Raw genomic sequence first — 20,079 nt, forward strand, 5'->3', positions numbered from 1 at the left:
GACTACAATTCCCATGAGCCCCTGCCAGCAAAAGAGCCTCTTGTGGCGCAGAGTGGGAAGGCAGCTGTCTGAAAGCTTTGCCCATGAGGCTGGGAGTTCAATCCCAGCAGCCGGCTCAAGGTTGACTCAGCCTTCCATCCTTCCGAGGTCGGTAAAATGAGTACCCAGCTTGCTGCTGGGGGGTAAACGGTCATGACTGGGGAAGGCACTGGCAAACCACCCCGTATTGAGTCTGCCATGAAAACGCTGGAGGGCGTCACCCCAAGGGTCAGACATGACTCAGTGCTTGCACAGGGGATACCTTTACCTGCCAGCAAACGCTGGCAGGGGCTCATGGGAATTGCAATCCATGGACATCTGGAGGACCACAGGTTGACTACCCCTGGTTTAAGGCATGTGGGAGTTTTTGAGGGCTGTTGGTTCTAGATCTTTAAGGTTGACGAGTGTGATATATGCCAACTACGTTAATAGATTTTCAGATGTTCTTAACTTTGTGACCCACGTTGGGTCCCAGTTGCTCTGAGAAAGAGGCAGGTGTACAAACATTTCATATGAAATAAACGATATAGGTTTTTCTGGATTGTAGCCTACTCCCGTATGCAACAAAAGGTTGGTACTGTTCCATTGGTGCAAGGTGCCTTAAGCTACATGTGGTGGCAGAGTATGTTACATTGTTCTTAGAAAAAGCCATCTTGGACTTGCATCTTGCCTTGAGTTCTAGCTGTTGAAAAGAGAGCCACTTTGGTGTAGTGGTTAGAAGTGCGGACTTCTAATCTGGCATGCCGGGTTTGATTCTGCACTCCCCCACATGCAGCCAGCTGGGTGACCTTGGGCTCGCTATGGCACTGATACAGCTGTTCTGAATGAGCAGTGATATCAGGGTTCTCTCAGCCTCACCCTCCCTCACAGGGTGTCTGTTGTGTGGAGAGGGAAGGGAAGGCGACTGTAAGCCGCTTTGAGCCTCCTTCGGGTAGAGAAAAGCAGCATATAAGAACCAGCTCTTCTCCTTCTCTTCCTTCTCCTTTCCTTGCTAAGATTCAGGTATGGCACCTGTTGGGAACAGTGACTACAGTGCTGTTCAGCATTCGTGTCAGTGGGAAGATTGTCCCTTTAGTTTACGGAGGCTAGGTTTGTCAGTGGCTAAAGGAAACCTGCACAGTAAACCTCTGAGGCAATTTCAGGAGAATGCCTCTATCTCTCTGTCCTGTTGGCTTTCCAGATTAACTGGCTGGCCAGATGCTGAATGAGATGAGCTGCTAATCTGATCCAACAGGGCTCTTACTTTCTTCATTCTTGAAGCAGAGAACAATGTAATATTAATATCTTTTACAGCAAGGGAAAAAACAGAATAGTTGTGCGCCACCTGTTGGAAAGGACTGCTAACAGCAAGACCAGCGAGTGGAGAAGCTCACAGGCTCACAGATCTAAAACACTATTTGCCATGTATAGATACCCCACTGAGAAATTTGAGAGATGTTCCCAGTTCAGAGAAAGCACTTTGGTGTCTGCATAGAAACCCAAGAATGCCAGTGATCCAAGTTACTAGATTCGCATTACTGGAATTTGGGCATTTTATATTATTTTCAGGCCACCCATAATCTTGTGGCTCTGTTTTTTACTCTAGCCATGGTTGTGTTGCAAGTAGACACAGGGCTTCATATAGGTTTGCTAATGCCATTTTAATAATGTTGTGCTTTTTTGTGGTTTTTCTTTTCCAGGGAAGAGTTTCGTACAATGTGGGTGATTGGGCTAGTGTTCAAGAAAACTGAGAATTCTGAAAATCTGAGTGTTGATCTTACATTTGACATTCAATCCTTTACTGACACCGGTAAGTTTGACTTGTTTGGTTCTTGCCATTCTCAAGCAGTGCTTGCCTCAACATCCAGATCTTGGCTTTGACCATCATCGCAGCCCTTATTTGAATCATGAACAGAAACTAGCAAACTAGTTGTCATTGTAATCACTGGAAGTATATGCAAAACAAACTGTAACCCTTTGTTGTCAAGTAGAGCCAGTTGGTGATAGTAGAAAAGGGAAATTCTTGGAGCTTTTTAATATTGCAGAAATACAGTCTGCCACGAAGATACTAGTTTTATAATATAGAGTGAGAGAATTATAAAGCAACATGAAGAACTGTGAACTGATAGCACAGAGCACTGAATTAACCTCATGTTTGGGACACTCCTGTCAAGAGAGAGATTTTTTGCCTGTTTATTTATTTTATCATACTGTATACCGCCCTCCCCTGAGGCTCAGGACGGTTCACTGGAATGTAAACAATACATGGAACTTGTTTCTTCATAACGTAAGTGGACGGTAACACTAATAACAATAGTAACCATAATTGCAGATAACTGTCTAATTAATAAACAGTTCAACAGGTCCATGGTTCAGGTGTATGGGTTCTTGGGAGGGAGATTCAGGGGCCCTGCAGATATTACTGATTCCAGTCGACCTCAACCAAATGCGTGGTGGAAGAGCTCCCTTTTGCAGGCCCTGCAGAGCTGTTTTAGCTCTGTCAGGGCCCTGATCTCCTCCAGGAGCTCATTTCACCAGGTGGGGACCAGTACAGAGAAGGCTCTGGCCCTGGTTGAGATCAAGTGGGCTTCATTAGGGCTGGGGATCCTTTGCCAGTTTGTGGTGGCAGAGCATAGGGCTCTTTGGAGAGCATAAGCAGAGTGGTGGTCCCTCAGGTACACTGTCCCCTGACCGCATATGGCCTTAAAGGTAATTACCGGAACCTTTAGCCTTTAGTTTCTGTGGCACTTAGGATGAACTTAACACAAGAGTTCATTTTCTTGATCACAACTACTCTTTTGTTTAATTGATAAGGTTGACCACAACCACCACTCCTGCCTTCCTGTCTCTTCCTGTCAGGATATGTTTTTCTATTGTCCCTTTGTACAAACCAAAGGTTTATGTCCATGGAAACTCAACAGATGCTTCTTAGCAGATAGAACTTCAGAAAGATCCAAAGATACCAGAAAGGTGTTGAATCTTATGCTGCTGCACTTCAGGGTCGGAACTTCGCTGTTACTTTTCTCATGCAGCAATTGAACCACTCCAAGGGTGGTAAAATATGGCTTGAGTGATGTAATTGTGGGGGGCTCCTTCTCCTGAAGGTCCAGCACATCAGACATTACTGATGTTCTGTGTTGTTTTGTCCAGAAATCTGCCTAATAGAACTGTTGTGATAATGCTGCCGCTTTATGGCATGCTTCTTAGAAATTGCCTGTCTTTTGCAAAAGATAACAAATGTTTCGGGCTTTGAAATTTGAGCAGCGGCTGGGCGTTAGTATTCTTTTCATTTCAAGGATAAGGCAAAATTTGCTGATACTTCGGGGAACATGGAGACTTGCTACAGATTAACACAATATACAATCAGTATTCTTGCAATAGAAAATGCCCCTTTATTGCTAAGCTTTTAAATCTGCCTGGATGATCCAGGCTAGCCCAATCTCACCAGATAAACAGGGTTAGCCCTGAATGATATTTAGATGGGAAACCTCCAAGGAAGTCTAGGGCTCCGACATAGAGGCAGGCAGCAGCAATACTACCAAGGCCTTATAAGAATTGTATTTACCTTCAAACCCCCCCCACACACTTCTAATGAGCAGCGTGAGGAGTAAAAAGTGCTGTTTTGTGGACTGTTTGTATCCTTTTCCACACTGTAAGGCAGTGTGCGTAAGGTAACTTTTGCCTGAGACCACCCATGGAGTTTCGGGGTCGAACAAATATCCGAGCCCAGGTGGTAAATGTGCAATCTGTTGTCATCTGCATCAGACCAGCTTCTGTAGCCTCAGGGATGCACTTTGTGATTGCTACTGTGGAGAGCATAACGGAAATGTGTCACTTCACCAAAATCTGTATCTTAAACTGGTTTATGCTCCGCCAGAAGATCCTCTCGGGAGAATTGCTAGCAATCTGGGAATTTGTTTGCCTTGCTCTCCCTAATCCTAAAGTGGTTGTTATTTTGTCAGCATCCTGTCAAATAATGACCCCTCGGCAACTTCTTAAGTTCGCCATCCCCTGGTGCTAAATCTGCAGAGGCAATTGTTTTCCCATATTGTTTTTTTCATTCTTTTTTTTTTAATTGGGATTTTTACAAGGCAGTTTCTTTTTCCTGCCAAGCCTTTCTTTGATATAGTTCTGATTTGCGGTCTGCTGCTTTTGAGAACCAGGCTTCAGAAGTCATGGGCAGCAACGGGATTGCTTGTGGCAGGGAAGGGTGTGTGTGAAGTAGCTGGAGAGGCTGAAGCTAAGAGGTCTCAATCAGGACCTTCCTTTTATTTCTCAGACACACTTGATAGCTTTTAAAACTTTATTTAGATCAGGCTTTCTCAACCAGGATCTTTTATCAAATTCTTCCCGCGACCTTGCATAGACAGCATAGATTCAACAGAAATATAGCTGTAGAGATTAGACTCCGGCCATCTGGCAGTCTGTGAACTCCGGCACCTTTAGTGCCCTCCACTCTCCCACCTAAATGCCTGTTCCCCCCTCCCTTATCGAGAATAACCTATATCTGTTCTGAGGTGTCTATTGTTCTTTGTTATTGTCAAGATCTTTGCTTAGGAGATCTGGGCTCGTTCTAGCAATTCTGTAGATTCTGTTTAATAAAGTTCTTCCTTGGATTTTCAACCACCTGTTGGATCTCGGATGTGTCTTTATCACGGACTCTACTGGCTGGGCTCAGCTCGATTCCTGACAAAGAGAGGCTGGCTGGCCCAAGATCACCCCATATTGTGTTTTCATAGAGTAGGGATTTGAACCTTGGTTGTCCAAGACTGACTCCACTATACCATGCTGGCTTTCAAGTTACTTCTATGCCACCCCTCTGGAGTTGTGCTTGAGGCAGCTCAAAAAGTCCTAGTTAAAAGACCAGTTTTTCACACGTTTCCAGTGAGCTCTGCTTTACCTCCAGGAAAAACCTCTTTTACCTACTGGCTAGAAAGGCCAGTTGACGGAGCTTTCCTTTGGCCTGTAGTCAGAAGGAGATACTATACCTCCTTCTTTGGCACATCAGGAACAATATTGTGCTTGAGGCAAAATAGAACATCTTCCCTTACTTTTAAAGGGGTAATACATTTTTATTGCGTGTTAGGAAGTGGTGTAATTCTTGGGATTCTTTTTTTTTTTTAATGCATTTTTTTCCTTCCAAACAAGCATACTCAGGAATGCAAATTTCTTTCAGGGCAACTAATGGCTTTCTCCCAAATGTAAAATGTCTTAATGTTCTTCTAATTATGTAGTTTATAGGCAAGCAATAAACAGCAAGATGTTTGAGATGGATATGAAAATTGCCGCAATGCACGTTAAAAAAAAGCAACTTCACCAACTGCTACCTAGCCACGTCCTTCAGAAAAAGAAAAAGGTAATGCGACAAGTTGACTCGATAAATACAGCAAGCCTCACACTAAAAGAAAAGTGGGGGGAAAGTTCTAGGTAATAGCCAGAAACAAAGCAACTTGCATATCTCAAAGTATTCTTGCTCATCAGGATGACATGCAAGCCCAGATTCTCTTGAGGAATTGGAGGGAAGGAGGTGCCTCCTCTATGGCTCTTAAAAAGGATTTTCTTGGACTAGCAGTCGTTTGGAATTGTTAAAGGGGGATTTACTGTTTTGTGGAAGCTGATAAGGATTAAAAGGAACATTGTTAACCTCCATTGTTCGCGGAGAAGCTGGTTTTTAAACATCGTGTTAAGTGATTTCAGTGTTACACCACAGTTCTCAGGCTTGCTTCAGCAAGTCTTCTATATACTCATGAGAAACAGCTTGAAGAAAGTGTTATAAAGGGTGGTGTCACCCAGTGTTTGTAACAGTCTAGATCAGAGGTTCCCTTCTCCTTGCAGTGCAGTGAGTGGTACATCCTAGTAAACCGTGGCCACCCACCTGAATCTATCTAGTGTTGCCTTCTTGTTCAAGGGGGGGGGGGCGGGATTAGGTACAGTGTCTCCTTCATTGCTTCTGAATCTTTAATGTGAGGAATAGCTGTTGTGATTCTCTTTGCTTGCAGCATTCAACAGAAGGGGTCAGGCTGACAGCGCTGAATGACAGCAGTCTAGATTTATCTATGGATAGTGATAACAGCACGTCTGTGCCTTCTCCTACAAATGCTATGAAGACAAGTCCACTGAATAGTTCTGGAAGTTCTCAGGGGTAAGCGTCTCCATCGTTAACTTTCCTGTTGCATATCGAGCTTGTTGTTGAAGCTGAGGAGTTTTCCTCACGTCTGCCTTAGGCCTTGGTGAGATGAGTCATTTGAAGAGCTAAATTTGGTTAATGGAGGTGATCATAATTAGTCTGGAATAGAACTACCACCACCTTCCTGTTTAATGCTAATTAAAGAAAGGTAATGAAAGTAGATAAAAACTTCTAATGGAGTTCTTGGTCTATCTTACATCCCTGTAAGTAGGTGCAAGATCAATTTCCATGCTCCAGTATACTATGAGATAGGATACAATTCCAAAATCAGACTCAGTAAATTACATCTATATGATAGAAGATTTAAAATGTTAACCATTTAACTATTTAACATATAACCATTACGTAACAGATTGGCTGGACTGGGGATTGCCTTGCGATCTTCTTTCATCCAAGTGTATTGGGCTGCTTTTCCTTTCCATGTCAGAAGTCTTAAATAGGAACTCCTGAGTCCCGTTCCAAGTCATTAGCTCTTGAAATCTTACCTAAAATACAAGAATCTGTGTTTCAGTAAAATGGGGGGGGATCACTCCACAACGTCCATTTCAGTGAGAAACTCTCAAGCATCCCCCACTTTCATTTTCCATTTCATTTCAAGTAGGTCCAAGAAGCTTTGCTTTTTTCTCACTTCATTAAGACTGTGCACATTTCATGTGGTCCAATGTTAAGCTCATGGGCTGAGAATTCTGCCTTTCATACCATCCTGACTAATGAACAGTTCTGGTGAACTTGAAGGCCTGCATTGTTTTGTGCATGTTTTGTTGCCTGTGGCAGTATTCAATCAAATTTTTGCACTATGATGAATGAGCGTTACTGTGTGTAGGCTTTCCCATCCAGTTCTGTGTAAGTTGTCACCCATGGAGCTACATGCAGGTCATCAGCTCTGCATAGTGACTTTTGAGAGACATCATTTCTGCCCTGCTCTCATCATCAAAGACACGCAAAGCAGCTTACAAGCAGTTAAAAATTGCGATAATTTTTGAGCAGCAGCATAAAATAGTCATGTGTATTTTAAATTGAATTAAAACAAACACCAGTCCCAGGAGAGACTACTTAAAGACATACATACCTTCAGCAGGCATCAGAAGTGTCACACACTGAACACTAGTGAAATACATGTGGTGAGGGTTTCTGTAATTAAGGTTTCACCACAGATGACATCTGTGACCTGTGGCCCCTCACCTTTTTTCAGATAATAATGGCACATAAAATAGGGCTTGATTCTTGAAAAACATCCTGCTTTTTCCATTCCAGGAGAGGTTAATCACATTGGGGGGGGGTGCTACACAAAGCTATCAAACAGTGTTTGGTTTGGTGGATTGCAAGTTGTGCAGGTTCATTATTATTCATGCATATTTTATATGTATTATATATATATATATATATACTTTTTATTCTTAACACTTTAGCAGAAGCAGTCCTGCTCCAGCTGTGACGGCAGCATCTGTGACCAGCGTGCAGACTTCTGAAGTCAATGTGCCACAAACAAATTCCAGTGAAAGCTCAGGGGGTAGGATAACCTTATTGCTTTGCAACTATCGCCCGTCTAAACAGTTGTTCTGCTGGAGATACTTCTTATAGAATGTTTCATTCTTTGTCCCTTGACCCTTGTTCTTAATTAAGGGCAAGCACTGCTCTATGGTTTGCAACATGTGGCCTTTGGTTACGTGTTGGCAGAATTAGCCAAATGGCTTTGGATAGTTGAAAATTAATTTGTAAAGATGCGTGAATATTGCAAGTGACTGTAGAAGTTGCTTCTTCAATTGAGCGTAGTTTATTCCCTGAGCACAAAAGACCACTTACCTGTCCCATTTTGTTTTTTACATGACTTTTATTATCACAGGTTTTAAAACATAATGTAAGAGCTACAATAATGGGAAAAGAGAGAAAAGAAAGAAATTACATTTTTAAAAGAAAAAGCTTAAGGTTTTATCTACAATTAATATAGATCAAATTATTTATTTTAATTTGTTTTAATTTGTTTTATTTATTTTAATTTGTTTGCAACAAATACAAATGTTTTCTTTTTTTCTAATTAAAAAAGTGGGTTTGGTCATTTCTGCCAATTCCATCATTTTTATCAACCGTTTTTCCATTATCGTGTCTTTTTAAAAGTTCTTTACCTAATAGTCCCAAAAGGTAGTTTCTGGTTTCATCCATATATTAGTCTTTAAAATTTTCTGGATTAATGCATAGATTTGTGTCCAAAATTTTTCCCTTCTTATAATTCCACCATAAATGGTAAAACATTTTTTTTTTCACATTTCCAACATACATTTGAAGTATTGGTCTACATTTTGGAAAACCTCTCGGGTGACAAATACCAGCATTGCATCATTTTATAAAAGTTCTTAAGGCTAGAGCTTAACGTAAATCTAAGACCCTACCTGTATAATTTTGGACGATTGATTTTTCAGCCTCAGTCCCTTTCCTTCTCAATCCACATCTTGGGGACAGCAATATTGATAGAACAGTGCAGTCATAAGGACCATTGTACTAATGTATTTGTAAGTGCTACATAAATACTAGTTACCTAAGTTACTTGATATTGGTGGTAGAAAAGAGCAAGAGTCCACTAACACCAAGACTAACAGCAAAGAATCTGCCAAATAGCAGCTGATAATGAAATTAATGATAATGCATCCACCTGGACTGAATTGAAACCTAGATTTCCTGTTTTATATCCAGTGCTTATTTTTCCTCACCTGCTACCCCTCTGCATATCACACCTAATCCAATAATCTATTATCACCTGCCTGCTAATGACATTCAGCATCTGAAATCACTCCAATGTATAGGACAGATGAACTCACATTCTAGGTGCCTCTGAAGAAGTAAGCTGTAGTCTGCCACAAATTTGGGTAATCTTTAAGGTTCTACTGGACTCTTGTTCTTTTCTGCTGCTTCGGACAGACCAATATTGGCAACTCATCTTGATATGAACATTTCAGTGTAGGAAATATGATTTTGAGCCCTTGATAATTCAGTAGGCAAGCAGCTCATTATGCAAATAGATAAATTTTCAGTTGTTGACCCTTTGAAGTATTTACTCCTCCCATTGAGTGTCAAAGCTGACATAGATTGTGCAAAGAGCTTGCTGTGTTCTGTCTGCCTAATTTATCCATTTTAGAACTTTAAGGCAGAATTTGGGTGACCTTAGGTGCAGGATATCAGTTTGTCTTAGCACAAAGTAGCAAGAACTCTGTTTATGGGACTGGAGGCAGAATGATGGGTGATCTGATTGTTCAAATGCATTTCTAGGTACTTCAAGTGAAAGCATTCCTCAAACTGCCACACAGCCAGCCATCTCTCCGCCACCAAAGCCTACCATCCCTAGAGTTCCTTCAACTCGTCTTGCGAACCAGGCACCAAGACCTTCGGGAAACACTGCAACCAATAGCCTGAAGAGAACATCGTCTCCTCATAAAGAAGAGTCTCCCAAAAAAATTAAAAGCGAACAGGTATTTTGTCCTCATTCTGAGTCTTTGTATCCTCAAGAAGTTGTACCAGTTGTATAACACTGATGCCTCAGTGGTGCCAACGAAAGGTTTTTTAATGGGCTTCCCGCCAGACCATTTCGAAGGTCACCGAAGTTCTCGAATAGCGGGCATTGCATTTGTCCCATGAGAAGCTAAATGGCGATTTCAGGAAGTGAAGGGAACATACAAATTAGCCTCTGCAAGCAGAAGCTTTTATTGATGGAGATTGTAGAAGTACAAATCCTGTTGTCCGAGGCGGGTTTCTGTTGTTGTTTTCTAAGTCTTTGGGATTGAGGACGGGATAATAGAAACTTCAGAATTTGCAAGGTACTTGCACATTGTCTGTACATAGGTTGGGTCATAGAATCACAGAGGGAACTCCCGGGTCATCTAGTCCAGTCCCCTGCAGTATGCAGGATCTAGCGAACATGCAGTATCTCTTTCTGAGGCTTGCTGTAAGTGCTCACCCCTCTGCCCACCCATGAGTATACACTGTGTTAATTTATGAAATTTATGTTCAGTTGCCCTCACAAAGGCCACTGATGTAGCTAACAATTTAAAACATTCTTGATTAAAATCAAAACTATTAAATCACTTCCAGCCTTTTCCCCAAAACACACACATTAAAACAGTGATTAAAACATTGGTCAAAAAGAAGAGATAACTGAGGATTGCTAAATGAACAAAATCTTCATTTGTTCCTGGAAAATGGCAGCAGGAGGGAACTGGAAAATATTTTATGGTGAGACAGGGAGAGAGAGAGTACCAGAACTTTGGCGCCATGACCGAAAAGGTTGCCACATCCTCAGAAGCTAGAGGCACCCGAAGCCTCTCCAGATAACTGTAATGGTTGGGCAGGTTCATGAGGGATTAAGTAGTCCTTCAAATAGGTTGGTTTCAAACCATATAAGTCTTTGAAGGTCAAGACCAGCACCTGGAATTATGCCTGGAAACAAACTGGGAGCCAGTATGGATGGGCCAAGACTGGAATGATACAGTCCCTACTCTCCATTCCAATCAATATCCTGGCTGCAGCATTCTGTACCAAGTAAAGTGTCTGAACACTTACGAAATTCAGCCCTGTGTACAGGACATTGTAGTAATTCCATTCCAGATACGCAGTCCAAAAGGATACCATGATTCTGTAACACCCCCCCCCCCGAGACGGTATGTCCGAGAGGGGCGGCACACAAATCCCTTAATATAAATAAATGGCCAAAAACTACTAAGGTCCAGGAGAATCAGAATCTCACTCCATCCGTCCATCTCCAATTTGGAAGTGATCTAAACAATTAGCTTCATCCAGGAAATCTTTGAAGCTGTCCAGCCACCACCCATTTAGTTATCTTGATCAAGAACAGAACATTTAGGATTGGCTGACAATTATTGAAATCTCCTGGGTCCAAGGTAGGCTTCTTTATTAATGGATGCACCACAACCTGGTTTTGAGGCTTAGGTGACCTTCCCCCTCTCTTAAGGAACCATTAATTACCTCTCAAATCCTTATCTCCTCACCACCCCCAGCCAGCAGATTTAAGTGAGGGTCCTACAGGCAGGTAAAGGTAAAGGTAAAGGTATCCCCTGTGCAAGCACCGAGTCATGTCTGACCCTTGGGGTGACGCCCTCCAGCGTTTTCATGGCAGACTCAATACGGGGTGGTTTGCCAGTGCCTTCCCCAGTCATTACCGTTTACCCCCCAGCAAGCTGGGTACTCATTTTACCGACCTCGGAAGGATGGAAGGCTGAGTCAACCTTGAGCCGGCTGCTGGGATCGAACTCCCAGCCTCATGGGCAAAGCTTTCAGGCGGCTGCCTTACCACTCTGCGCCACAAGAGGCTCATGTCTACAGGCAGGTAGTGGGCCTCAAACTTTCAAGAATCCGGTCTGTGTCCTCAGACTTACTAAACTACAAAGTATGCCAGACAGTTGGCCAAGTCAGTACCTGGTACCATCTGACCTTGTTGTTGTTCAAGGCAGGAAGGGTGAGGGCGATTTTACCAGCAAAGCACACACCAAATGGTAACTAGAATACTGTAGCAAGTACTTTTAGACGAAGATTGGGGCTAGAATTGAAGCCCTTATTAAGGTAACAGTTTTCTGATAAAGCTGTTGTCTTCTAAATTGTCATGTTGCTGGGAACCCTGATATTGCAGCGGGAGGGGGCAGCTGTAATTCCACTTTTAAAAACTGCCGTTGTAATAACTCCACAGTTCCTGTTACCAAAGTGGAACAGAATCTGCCTTCCTTTTCCATTTTGTTTTGCTTTTACCTTAAGGGTTCATGTTGAAATAACTATACCATACAATAAGAGAATGTCAACACATTCACATCTACCCACAAATAAACAGCCTGCATCTGAGCCCGCTGAATATGGGTTCCTGTTATTAGTCATGCTTTCCTTCTTGTACTGAACATGTGCTGAGAGCCAGTTTGGTGTAGTGGTTAGGAGTGCGGACTTCTAATCTGGCATGCCGGGTTCGATTCTGCGCTCCCCCACATGCAGCCAGCTGGGTGACCTTGGGCTCCCCACGGCACTGATAACACTGTATTTGTTTTGCAACAGGATGAAGTGAACGATGATGCCAGTTGTGTTGAAATGAGCGATCATGACAAAATGGAAACCAAGGTAAATTTTTAAGGTGCTTGGTACTTCTACGCTTTTTGCCGATGTCTTGATGACTCTGCTCCTAACAAGAGTCTAATGCTCATAGCAAATATGTCACTTTCCCATACTAAGTGCAAAAGAGAGGCCTCAAGCTGCTTCTATGAATCTGTCTGAAAGCGACAATTTTTTTTTAATGTACAAGCAGCATCTCTGGTGGCTCCAGTGCCCACAAACAGTTCTGCCAGTTCAGGAGAGAACTGAAGGCCTTTATCTTTTCAGGGATGGCCACGTAGTGTGTTGATGGATTGTCAGCAGCATCATTCATAAGGCAATAACAATGGCAGGATCACTGTCAGAAGCATGACTATTTTTTTTTCTATCTTGGGGATTAAACAAACAACTTGTGGTTCGTGGATGTTAACATTTGGCTGCAATTGTGTTGTGTCTTGTTACATGTACACAATAGTCAACCTCTATATCCTGCCAGTGTGAATAGATCCCTAGATAATATGTGAAGCCCCCCTGAAATGTTCTATTAAGAAATAACATTTGGCTTTTGAGGGACAATTCTAGTATGGGTAGATTAAAAAAAGTTTAGCCGAAGGGTGCGCTTATACTGGCATTTATTGTCAGGTTTACAACTGAAGTAGCCATTTATCCTCTCATCCCTGCCCCCATGAAAATGAAGTACTTTACTGAACAAAGAAATACTTTGAAATTTAGGTGAGAACAGTTCAGGAATTTTGCATGTATGTGCGGAGATACAGCAGAGAGACATTTTCTGATACAGAACCAGCAAAATACTAGTCCTTTTCTCTGTGTGTGTGTGTGTAGAAAATGGTGCAACATAATAGTTGAAGATATCTGCTTATATCTAAGCAAATGCTATTGATCAGGCAGTGGTAAGCAGCAAGGAGCTTATGGAAAACATTATTATTATTATTATTATTATTATTATTATTATTATTATTATTATTATTATTATTATTATTAGATTTATATCCCGCCACTCCCTTGCGGCTCGTGGGGTGCTCCTTGGGAAATACTTCCAGTACAGATTCAAATGAGTAGCTGTATTGGTCTGAAGTAGCACAATAAAATCAGAGTCCAGTAGCACCTTTAAGACCAACAAAGATTTATTCAAGGCGTGAGCTTTCGAGTGCAAGCACTCTTTGTCAGACTAAGAACTGACCATCATAACAGTGGGAATATATAAACAAAAGTTAATCCTGTTACATTAATTAACTGTGTCACAGCATCCACACACAGCCACATGATAACTCCCTGCTGGTTTGGCAGGGAGTTATCATATGTGGGGATGCTGTGACATAGTTTATTAATGCAACAGGACTTGCAGTACAGTTGAAGATAGCCAACTACTTTTCTTTTTTGTTTCTGCCTTTTAGGAACTACTTGATACAGAATTGGATACTGCTTCCCAAACTGAATCTCTTCAAACAGTCTCTCTGCAAGCTCCTCAGGTATGAGATAATCCCTTGGGGATGTTGTAATGAATAGCCTCGTTAGACCTTTAAAGTAACTGCAGGGATAAGAGCTCACAAGGCACTACTGTGGTAATGCGAAGGCCCATGTCTGATCAGCAGACCTACGCTGCCGCTATTTCAAGCAACCATGTCATCACACCTAGCATGTACATTGGCTTCTCCAGTTTGACTGGGTTATCCTAGCATAGCGGTGGGGTGGCCACACCCCACCCACCCTATGGATGACTGTACTAGTTGGATGCCAATTGGCAGAACCTGTGTCTCCATGCCAGGATTTCTGGAGCCATGGAGCTACATCGCCACTTTACCTCCCAGTCATGGGTCTAACATGAAACAGGGCCTGCCCAGCCTAACCTATGCTGGCCTGAACTACTGATTCTTTCCCCAGAGTCAGTTGTCACTTTGTAGAACCATCCTCAACTTCCTTAGTGATCTAGGTACTAACTAAGAATTGACCCTGCTTAACTTCCAAGATTTGATGAGGTCTGGCTAGCTCAGGCTATCCAGATCTTGGGCCAGTCATTCCACCAGCTGTGAAATTATGGGTTGTGTACTTCACCATTGGGGATCCGCATGAGTTGGCTAGCATGTACGTATGTGTGCCCTGTTCAAACAATGAACATGCGAACAGCTAAGATGCCTTGGGAACAGAAGAGGCACCAGATGAGGTGGGAGGGAAGGCGTGACCCCACAACATATTTCATATATTTCAATATATGACCATGAAGTTTTATGTAAACTGTCCTGAGCCTTTAATAGCCCAGCCTAGCCTGATCTCACCAAAACTGAGAAGTGCTTGGATAGAAGACCCTGAAGGAAGATGGGCAGCTGTGCAGAGGAAGGCCACCACTGCTGAACTCTTGCCTTGAAAACCGTCAGAGCTCTGACTCGAGGGCATACTTTACCTTATAGTCAGCCAGGTCCAAGTGAACCACAAACAGGTAGCAAGAGATGCCTTTAAATGTAATATATTCCCACTGGCTGAGGAGTACAGGACGTTTTTGTAAACATTATTCCCCCCCCCCCCCACGCACACACACACTAGTAAAGAGGCATGGGCTATTCTGTGACTTGTAGCAGGAGAACGATTGAATAAGAAATGTGAAGGTTTCTTAGTATTGTCTTGCCTGGTCCTAATTGACTTGTTGTTTAGTGAGCCTAACCCTTCTTTCCTTTCTCTCTCAGAAAATGCCCAGTACAGACCTTTCAGATATCCCTGCTCTCCCTGCAAATCCTATTCCGGTTATCAAAAATTCAATAAAACTAAGATTGAATCGGTAAAACCAACCTCAGGGGTCCATAAACAGTATCTGCCAATTCAACCCGTTGTCTTCTAACGCTGAAATGGAGAACAGAGGGGGCAAGACAAGAATGTGAACACAGATGGATTTAGGTATATTTTGTGCACTTCCCTTGCTGGGCTCTAATCACTTGACCTGGACGTCCAGGTTAAATACGTGAAGCCAGGAGTATTGTTAATGTGATAGAAACAGCTGCATAAAATACTTCCAAGGATTACTGCCTTTACAAAAAGGAATGGGAATACTCTTTCTAGCCATATTAGACTTAACTGAATTGGGTTTATGTTGATGCATCGTTTGGAAAGGAGAAACAAAACAAAATGGAGATAAAACTGGCAAAAGAATCCCTTAAATGCACTTTTATGTACCTTTTTTATTGGGATATGACTAATTTTAGCGCTTCGGCTTGATAGATTTTATTTTTATTGAAGAGATTCTTCAATATTGGTGACCTTCCAATTAGAGAGTGGCCAGATATATTGTGTACTGAAGGTTAAGAAGAAAAAAAAGGTGTGCACTATATCTTGCTCAGTTACCATTAAGCAGCAGTAAACCTTTAAAATAAAAATGTCAAACCTTGAGGTTGTGAAGTTTTGAGAACACACATATTGGGAACTGGATAGGGCATGATTAAGAAGCAGTCTATTTTTTATTTATCGGATTATTTTATGGTGTATACAAATCAGCTATCAAAAGGCAAAATAAACTTTTGTTCCTTTGAGCAAATCGGAAACTCCTCTTAGTTCTTTTCCTGTTTCTGCCACCATATTTCTTGGAGGGGGAAAAACTTCTGCATCTAATTTAGTCCCCCCCCCCGCCCCCAGTTTGTATGCGCAAAATTGGACTAATGTCAGTTGAATGCTGGGTTTTTTTTTTAACTCATTGCGATGGTTACAAAAGCCCTGTAACTTTGTGGCCCTCTGACAAATGCCACTTTTCTCCCCCCATAACTGAAACTGAGTGAATAAAGTGTGCCTGTGGAGAAGCGGAACACCTGTCTTGATGGCCTTCCGTCACTAAAATATAAGAGTTTTGTACACTCCATAAAAAGTCCTGTCTGCATTAATAAACATCTCAGATTTTAAACATGAAGGCAGATCTCTCCCCCCAGATTTTAACAGGTTTTTTTTTTAAGGTAGCTCATCTGAAAGTAGTTTTACATTCTGAGTGTTTAATTTTTTTTAAAAAAAATCACATTCTAGCAGGCACTTGAAGGATATGATAAGCTCTCCTTACCTCCCAGTGTCTTCGTTTTGTTCTGTAGAGCTATTAAAATTATTAGCGGCAAGTTTTGTGTTAAAGAAATTAAAATCTTTTCATGACTCAGCGGCAGAACGTGAGGAATGCCAGTGATACCAGATGCGGATAATAAACTACATGTTAACTTGGATTCAATCAAAAATTAACTGGGATAGGTAAATTGCCCTTCCCATATTTTCTGATCAGCATGTTTAATAACTTCCTTCCCCTGCATTGTGCTCCATCCTCCTACATGTGCATTTCCATGTTAAAGTAAAATTACTCGCTCTTCCCCCTCCCTTCCCTCTAAGTTAATTTTCCAAAGTCAGAAATTGTATCTTCTTCCCTACCTCCCCAGCTGTGCAGTAACCCAGATTTTATTTTCTGCCCTCTCGTCTAAGATGTCTAGTATACAAAATTCTCACCCTGGCCCTAGACTGTGGTCAAACCTTCCGCCCACCCGTCCCCTGAACATGGCCCTAGCACCTCGCATCTCCCCGCTGCTCTCACCCACCACCCAGTCCAAAAGGTTTAACTAACAATTGAAGTGTACAAGCTGTCTGTGTATTTTGTGTAGCTATGGACTTTTAGATCGAACTTGCCAGGCACAAAATTTAGTCTTGTTTTGTTTACACATCAGGAAAATCCTCTTCTCTCCCACCCCCACCGCCCATTTTATTAAAAACGTTTCATGTATCTTGCAAACCCAAGTTTTGCCAAGCTGGAAACTTGGAATCTTTTTCTGTATAGTGACTTTTTAATTCTAGTTTACATAACCTGGAGATCAGACTGTTGCTTTCGCATGATGTACGTAGGTGTCTCATGACTGGAGTTGCTTTGTTTTGTAGTATCTGTACTCCTTGTATTTTTCAAGAGCTATTTTGTAAACAGATGATGTATTTCTCCATGGAAAACAATAAAAAAACAGCACAATCCCACAGTTGCGTGGCTTCCTTTAAGCATTTAAAATAGCAGTGCCTCAAAAATGGTCAAATCAACTTTCTTATTTTTTTTTTTTTGTCCCTAGTGGGGCTAACTACATCAAAGAATATTCCGCATTAAAGTATTACTTGACAATGAGTTGTAAAAGAAAGAGGTGCAACACTTATTTCCTGATCCACTCTGTTCAGTTGCTGGATTGCAGCATCCGCCTGCGTCTGATCAATGCTTGGATGGGATGATGTTGTCCTGTTTATGCTGCCTTAAGTTTCATGATCAAAGCAAAGTGGGCCATCGTTGTGTCTGGCTTCTCCTTGAGCAGTGGAAGGTGAGGAAAATAATGTGAACCCCATTTGGATGTTTAGGAGAGGATTGCGGGTGTTTGTAAGCCTGCAAGCACCTTTTGCTTTCAGAGTTCAACCAGGGGTAATCTGTGGCCCTCCAGATGTCCATGGATTACAATTCCCAGGAGCAAATGCTGGCAGGGGGCTCCTGGGAATTGTAGTCCATGGACATCTGGAGGGCCGCAGTTTGACTACCCCTGTATTAGTACCTTGACTCGTCTCATCTGCTTGTGAAAAAAGTGCTCTGTTAATTTTGTTGCCAGCAGATGGCAGTGTTTCTTCTGTTTTTGGTGACTCTTAAAAACCCTCGGGGGAAAATGATGCTAACAGAACCCATATATTACTTTACTATCTATTTGCCGGCCAATAGTTCACCATAAAACAGCCTCTCTTCCACGTTGTGAAGTAATTTTGGTTTTGACCTTCATCATTTGCTGGAGCACCCAAGTTTTGAGATCAAGATGCCAACAGATCACCTTCCACACAGTTCAGTTACAGCTCAAACCGTGCTACTGCTTGGATGATGTGATGATGCAAAGCTGTTCCCTATCAGTTGTTTATAATCTAGATCAGGGGTAGTCAAACTGCAGCCCTCCAGATGTCCATGGACTACAATTCCCAGGAGCCCCCTGCCAGCATTCGCTGGCAGGGGCTTCTGGGAATTGTAGTCCATGGACATCTGGAGGGCCGCAGTTTGACTACCCCTGATCTAGAGTAAGAAAGTGGCTTAAATCCCCCCAAATTTTGTTTCTGTGTCCCAGGACTGTGGATTTCTCCAGATACAGAAAACTATGCTGTGTTAGAAGTCGGTTGCTTTCTGCCACCCTCTCGCACGTTTCCAGTTCAACTGGGCGCTGAAATAGCCCATTAACTCTGATGAATGCCTCTTGGCTGTACCCCCTAGAATACTGTGCACAGTTTCACAGCAGGAATAAAACACACACCTTTCAATGCGTTTTATGCTGCCTGAACTGGAGAGATCCCGACTCGAAATACTGGATTGTATGCTTCCCGCTTTGCTTTCCTAAGTAAATTTGCTTAGAGTGTGCGTTTAGATTGTTTTCTTCTAAAAAAAAAACCCACTCTAGCCTACAACAGTATTAATTATTTTAGTTTGCTTTAATCATCTTTAAAGCACTAGTTCGATATTCAGCAGAAACCGTGCATCAAGAGTTTGATGGGAGCAGCTGCAATTTGAGAAAGTCTGCAAGGTTCAAACTAGTTTTTGAAATCTATAGGCATCAAACATCTGCCACTATCATCACCAAAAGAATCGTGCTAACTTTGATATCAAACTTCAGAGTCTGTGCCTTGTTATAAAAAGATAAACACAGTGAACCGCTGCTGGATGTCCCCATCTGTTTTGGTTGATATTTAAGCTCCTAATGGCTTTAAAATAGCTTTAAAATAGTGTTTAGGCATGTCAAAGTGTTAGTTCTAAATTCCACAAATATTTGGTCGTCTTGCTAAAAATGAGGGTTTGGTTGAGCTTGGCTGGCTGCATTCCTTTTTCGATCAGTGTTACACTGTCCATGTATCCAGCGGTATGTGGAAATGGTTTTAATTTAGTACAGTAAGAATCCCCTGCGTGTTTCAATAAATATATAACAAAATGAACTTTAAAGGCAGAGGGAGAAACTGAACTCAAATAAAACTGTTTCATGATGGATGCAAAGCTGTGCATTAATTAGTCTGCGGAGACATAACATCTATTAAATTACTGTTTTTAAATAAGGATTTGTACCCAGAGAAGAGTTTTTAAAGCTATAATTAGGAAAGAGGAAAATTAGAAAATATTGAAGATGTGGAGGTTTTTAAAAGGAAGCTTATGTAAGAAAATGCAGGCTTGCGTTCAGATGGCGGACGTAGCCACCGTTAAAATGTGTGCCAATCTCCCCTACAGTCTATCTCTCTGACTGCCCCCGACCTGCAAATGAAGGTGTGCAGGTTGAACACAGCAGTTTCACTGTTCTTACAATTCCTGTACTCTTTTATTTCCCTAAATAAACTCTAAACCTTGTTTTGGAAAAGGTCTGGTTATAGTAGCCTATCAGAGGCACATTGAGCTGAAATGATTCAGGTGTCTGACAAAGGAAGCTTTGACTCTTGAAAGTTCATTGGTCTGGATTTGAATCTAGCTAGCTGCATAGAGATCCTTAAAACATGCATTCTGCTCCTTCTCCTCCTCTCACCCCACCCCCCAAAATGGAAAGTTAGCCAGGCTGTGGAAATAGGAAGAGGTTTTTCCCTAACATGGAGCTTAATTCCCCAAAATTGGAGTTCTGGGCCAGTTCCTGTTTGAAATCCAAGCTGAAGAGAAAAGTACATGAGGAAAGTATCAGTTGTGTTAAAAGGAGAAAAACTGGTTCTCTAAAGCAGTGGTCCCCAACCACTCCCTCTCCCTCTCCCCGCCCCTCTCCCGCAGTAAAACACTTCCCAGGCCTGGAAGCTTCTTACTGCGG

The 20,079-nt window shown here is 42.1% G+C and overlaps 1 protein-coding gene across 1 annotated transcript in view; it reads left to right on the plus strand.

Moving 5' to 3' along the window:
• PAPOLA (poly(A) polymerase alpha) overlaps positions 1–17,272 on the plus strand; it is a 43,196-nt gene extending 25,924 nt beyond the window's left edge. The window contains exons 15-22 of the mRNA XM_077323622.1: positions 1,719–1,828; positions 5,253–5,374; positions 6,018–6,160; positions 7,615–7,715; positions 9,467–9,666; positions 12,248–12,310; positions 13,696–13,770; positions 14,980–17,272. Coding sequence (XP_077179737.1) covers positions 1,719–1,828; positions 5,253–5,374; positions 6,018–6,160; positions 7,615–7,715; positions 9,467–9,666; positions 12,248–12,310; positions 13,696–13,770; positions 14,980–15,075 — 910 coding nt within the window. The 3' untranslated portion in view covers positions 15,076–17,272. The remainder of the gene's footprint in view (positions 1–1,718; positions 1,829–5,252; positions 5,375–6,017; positions 6,161–7,614; positions 7,716–9,466; positions 9,667–12,247; positions 12,311–13,695; positions 13,771–14,979) is intronic.
• The last annotated feature ends 2,807 nt before the right edge of the window (positions 17,273–20,079 follow it).

The sequence above is a fragment of the Paroedura picta genome, chromosome 2 (genome assembly GCF_049243985.1).
Source record: "Paroedura picta isolate Pp20150507F chromosome 2, Ppicta_v3.0, whole genome shotgun sequence".
Lineage (NCBI taxonomy): Eukaryota > Metazoa > Chordata > Lepidosauria > Squamata > Gekkonidae > Paroedura > Paroedura picta.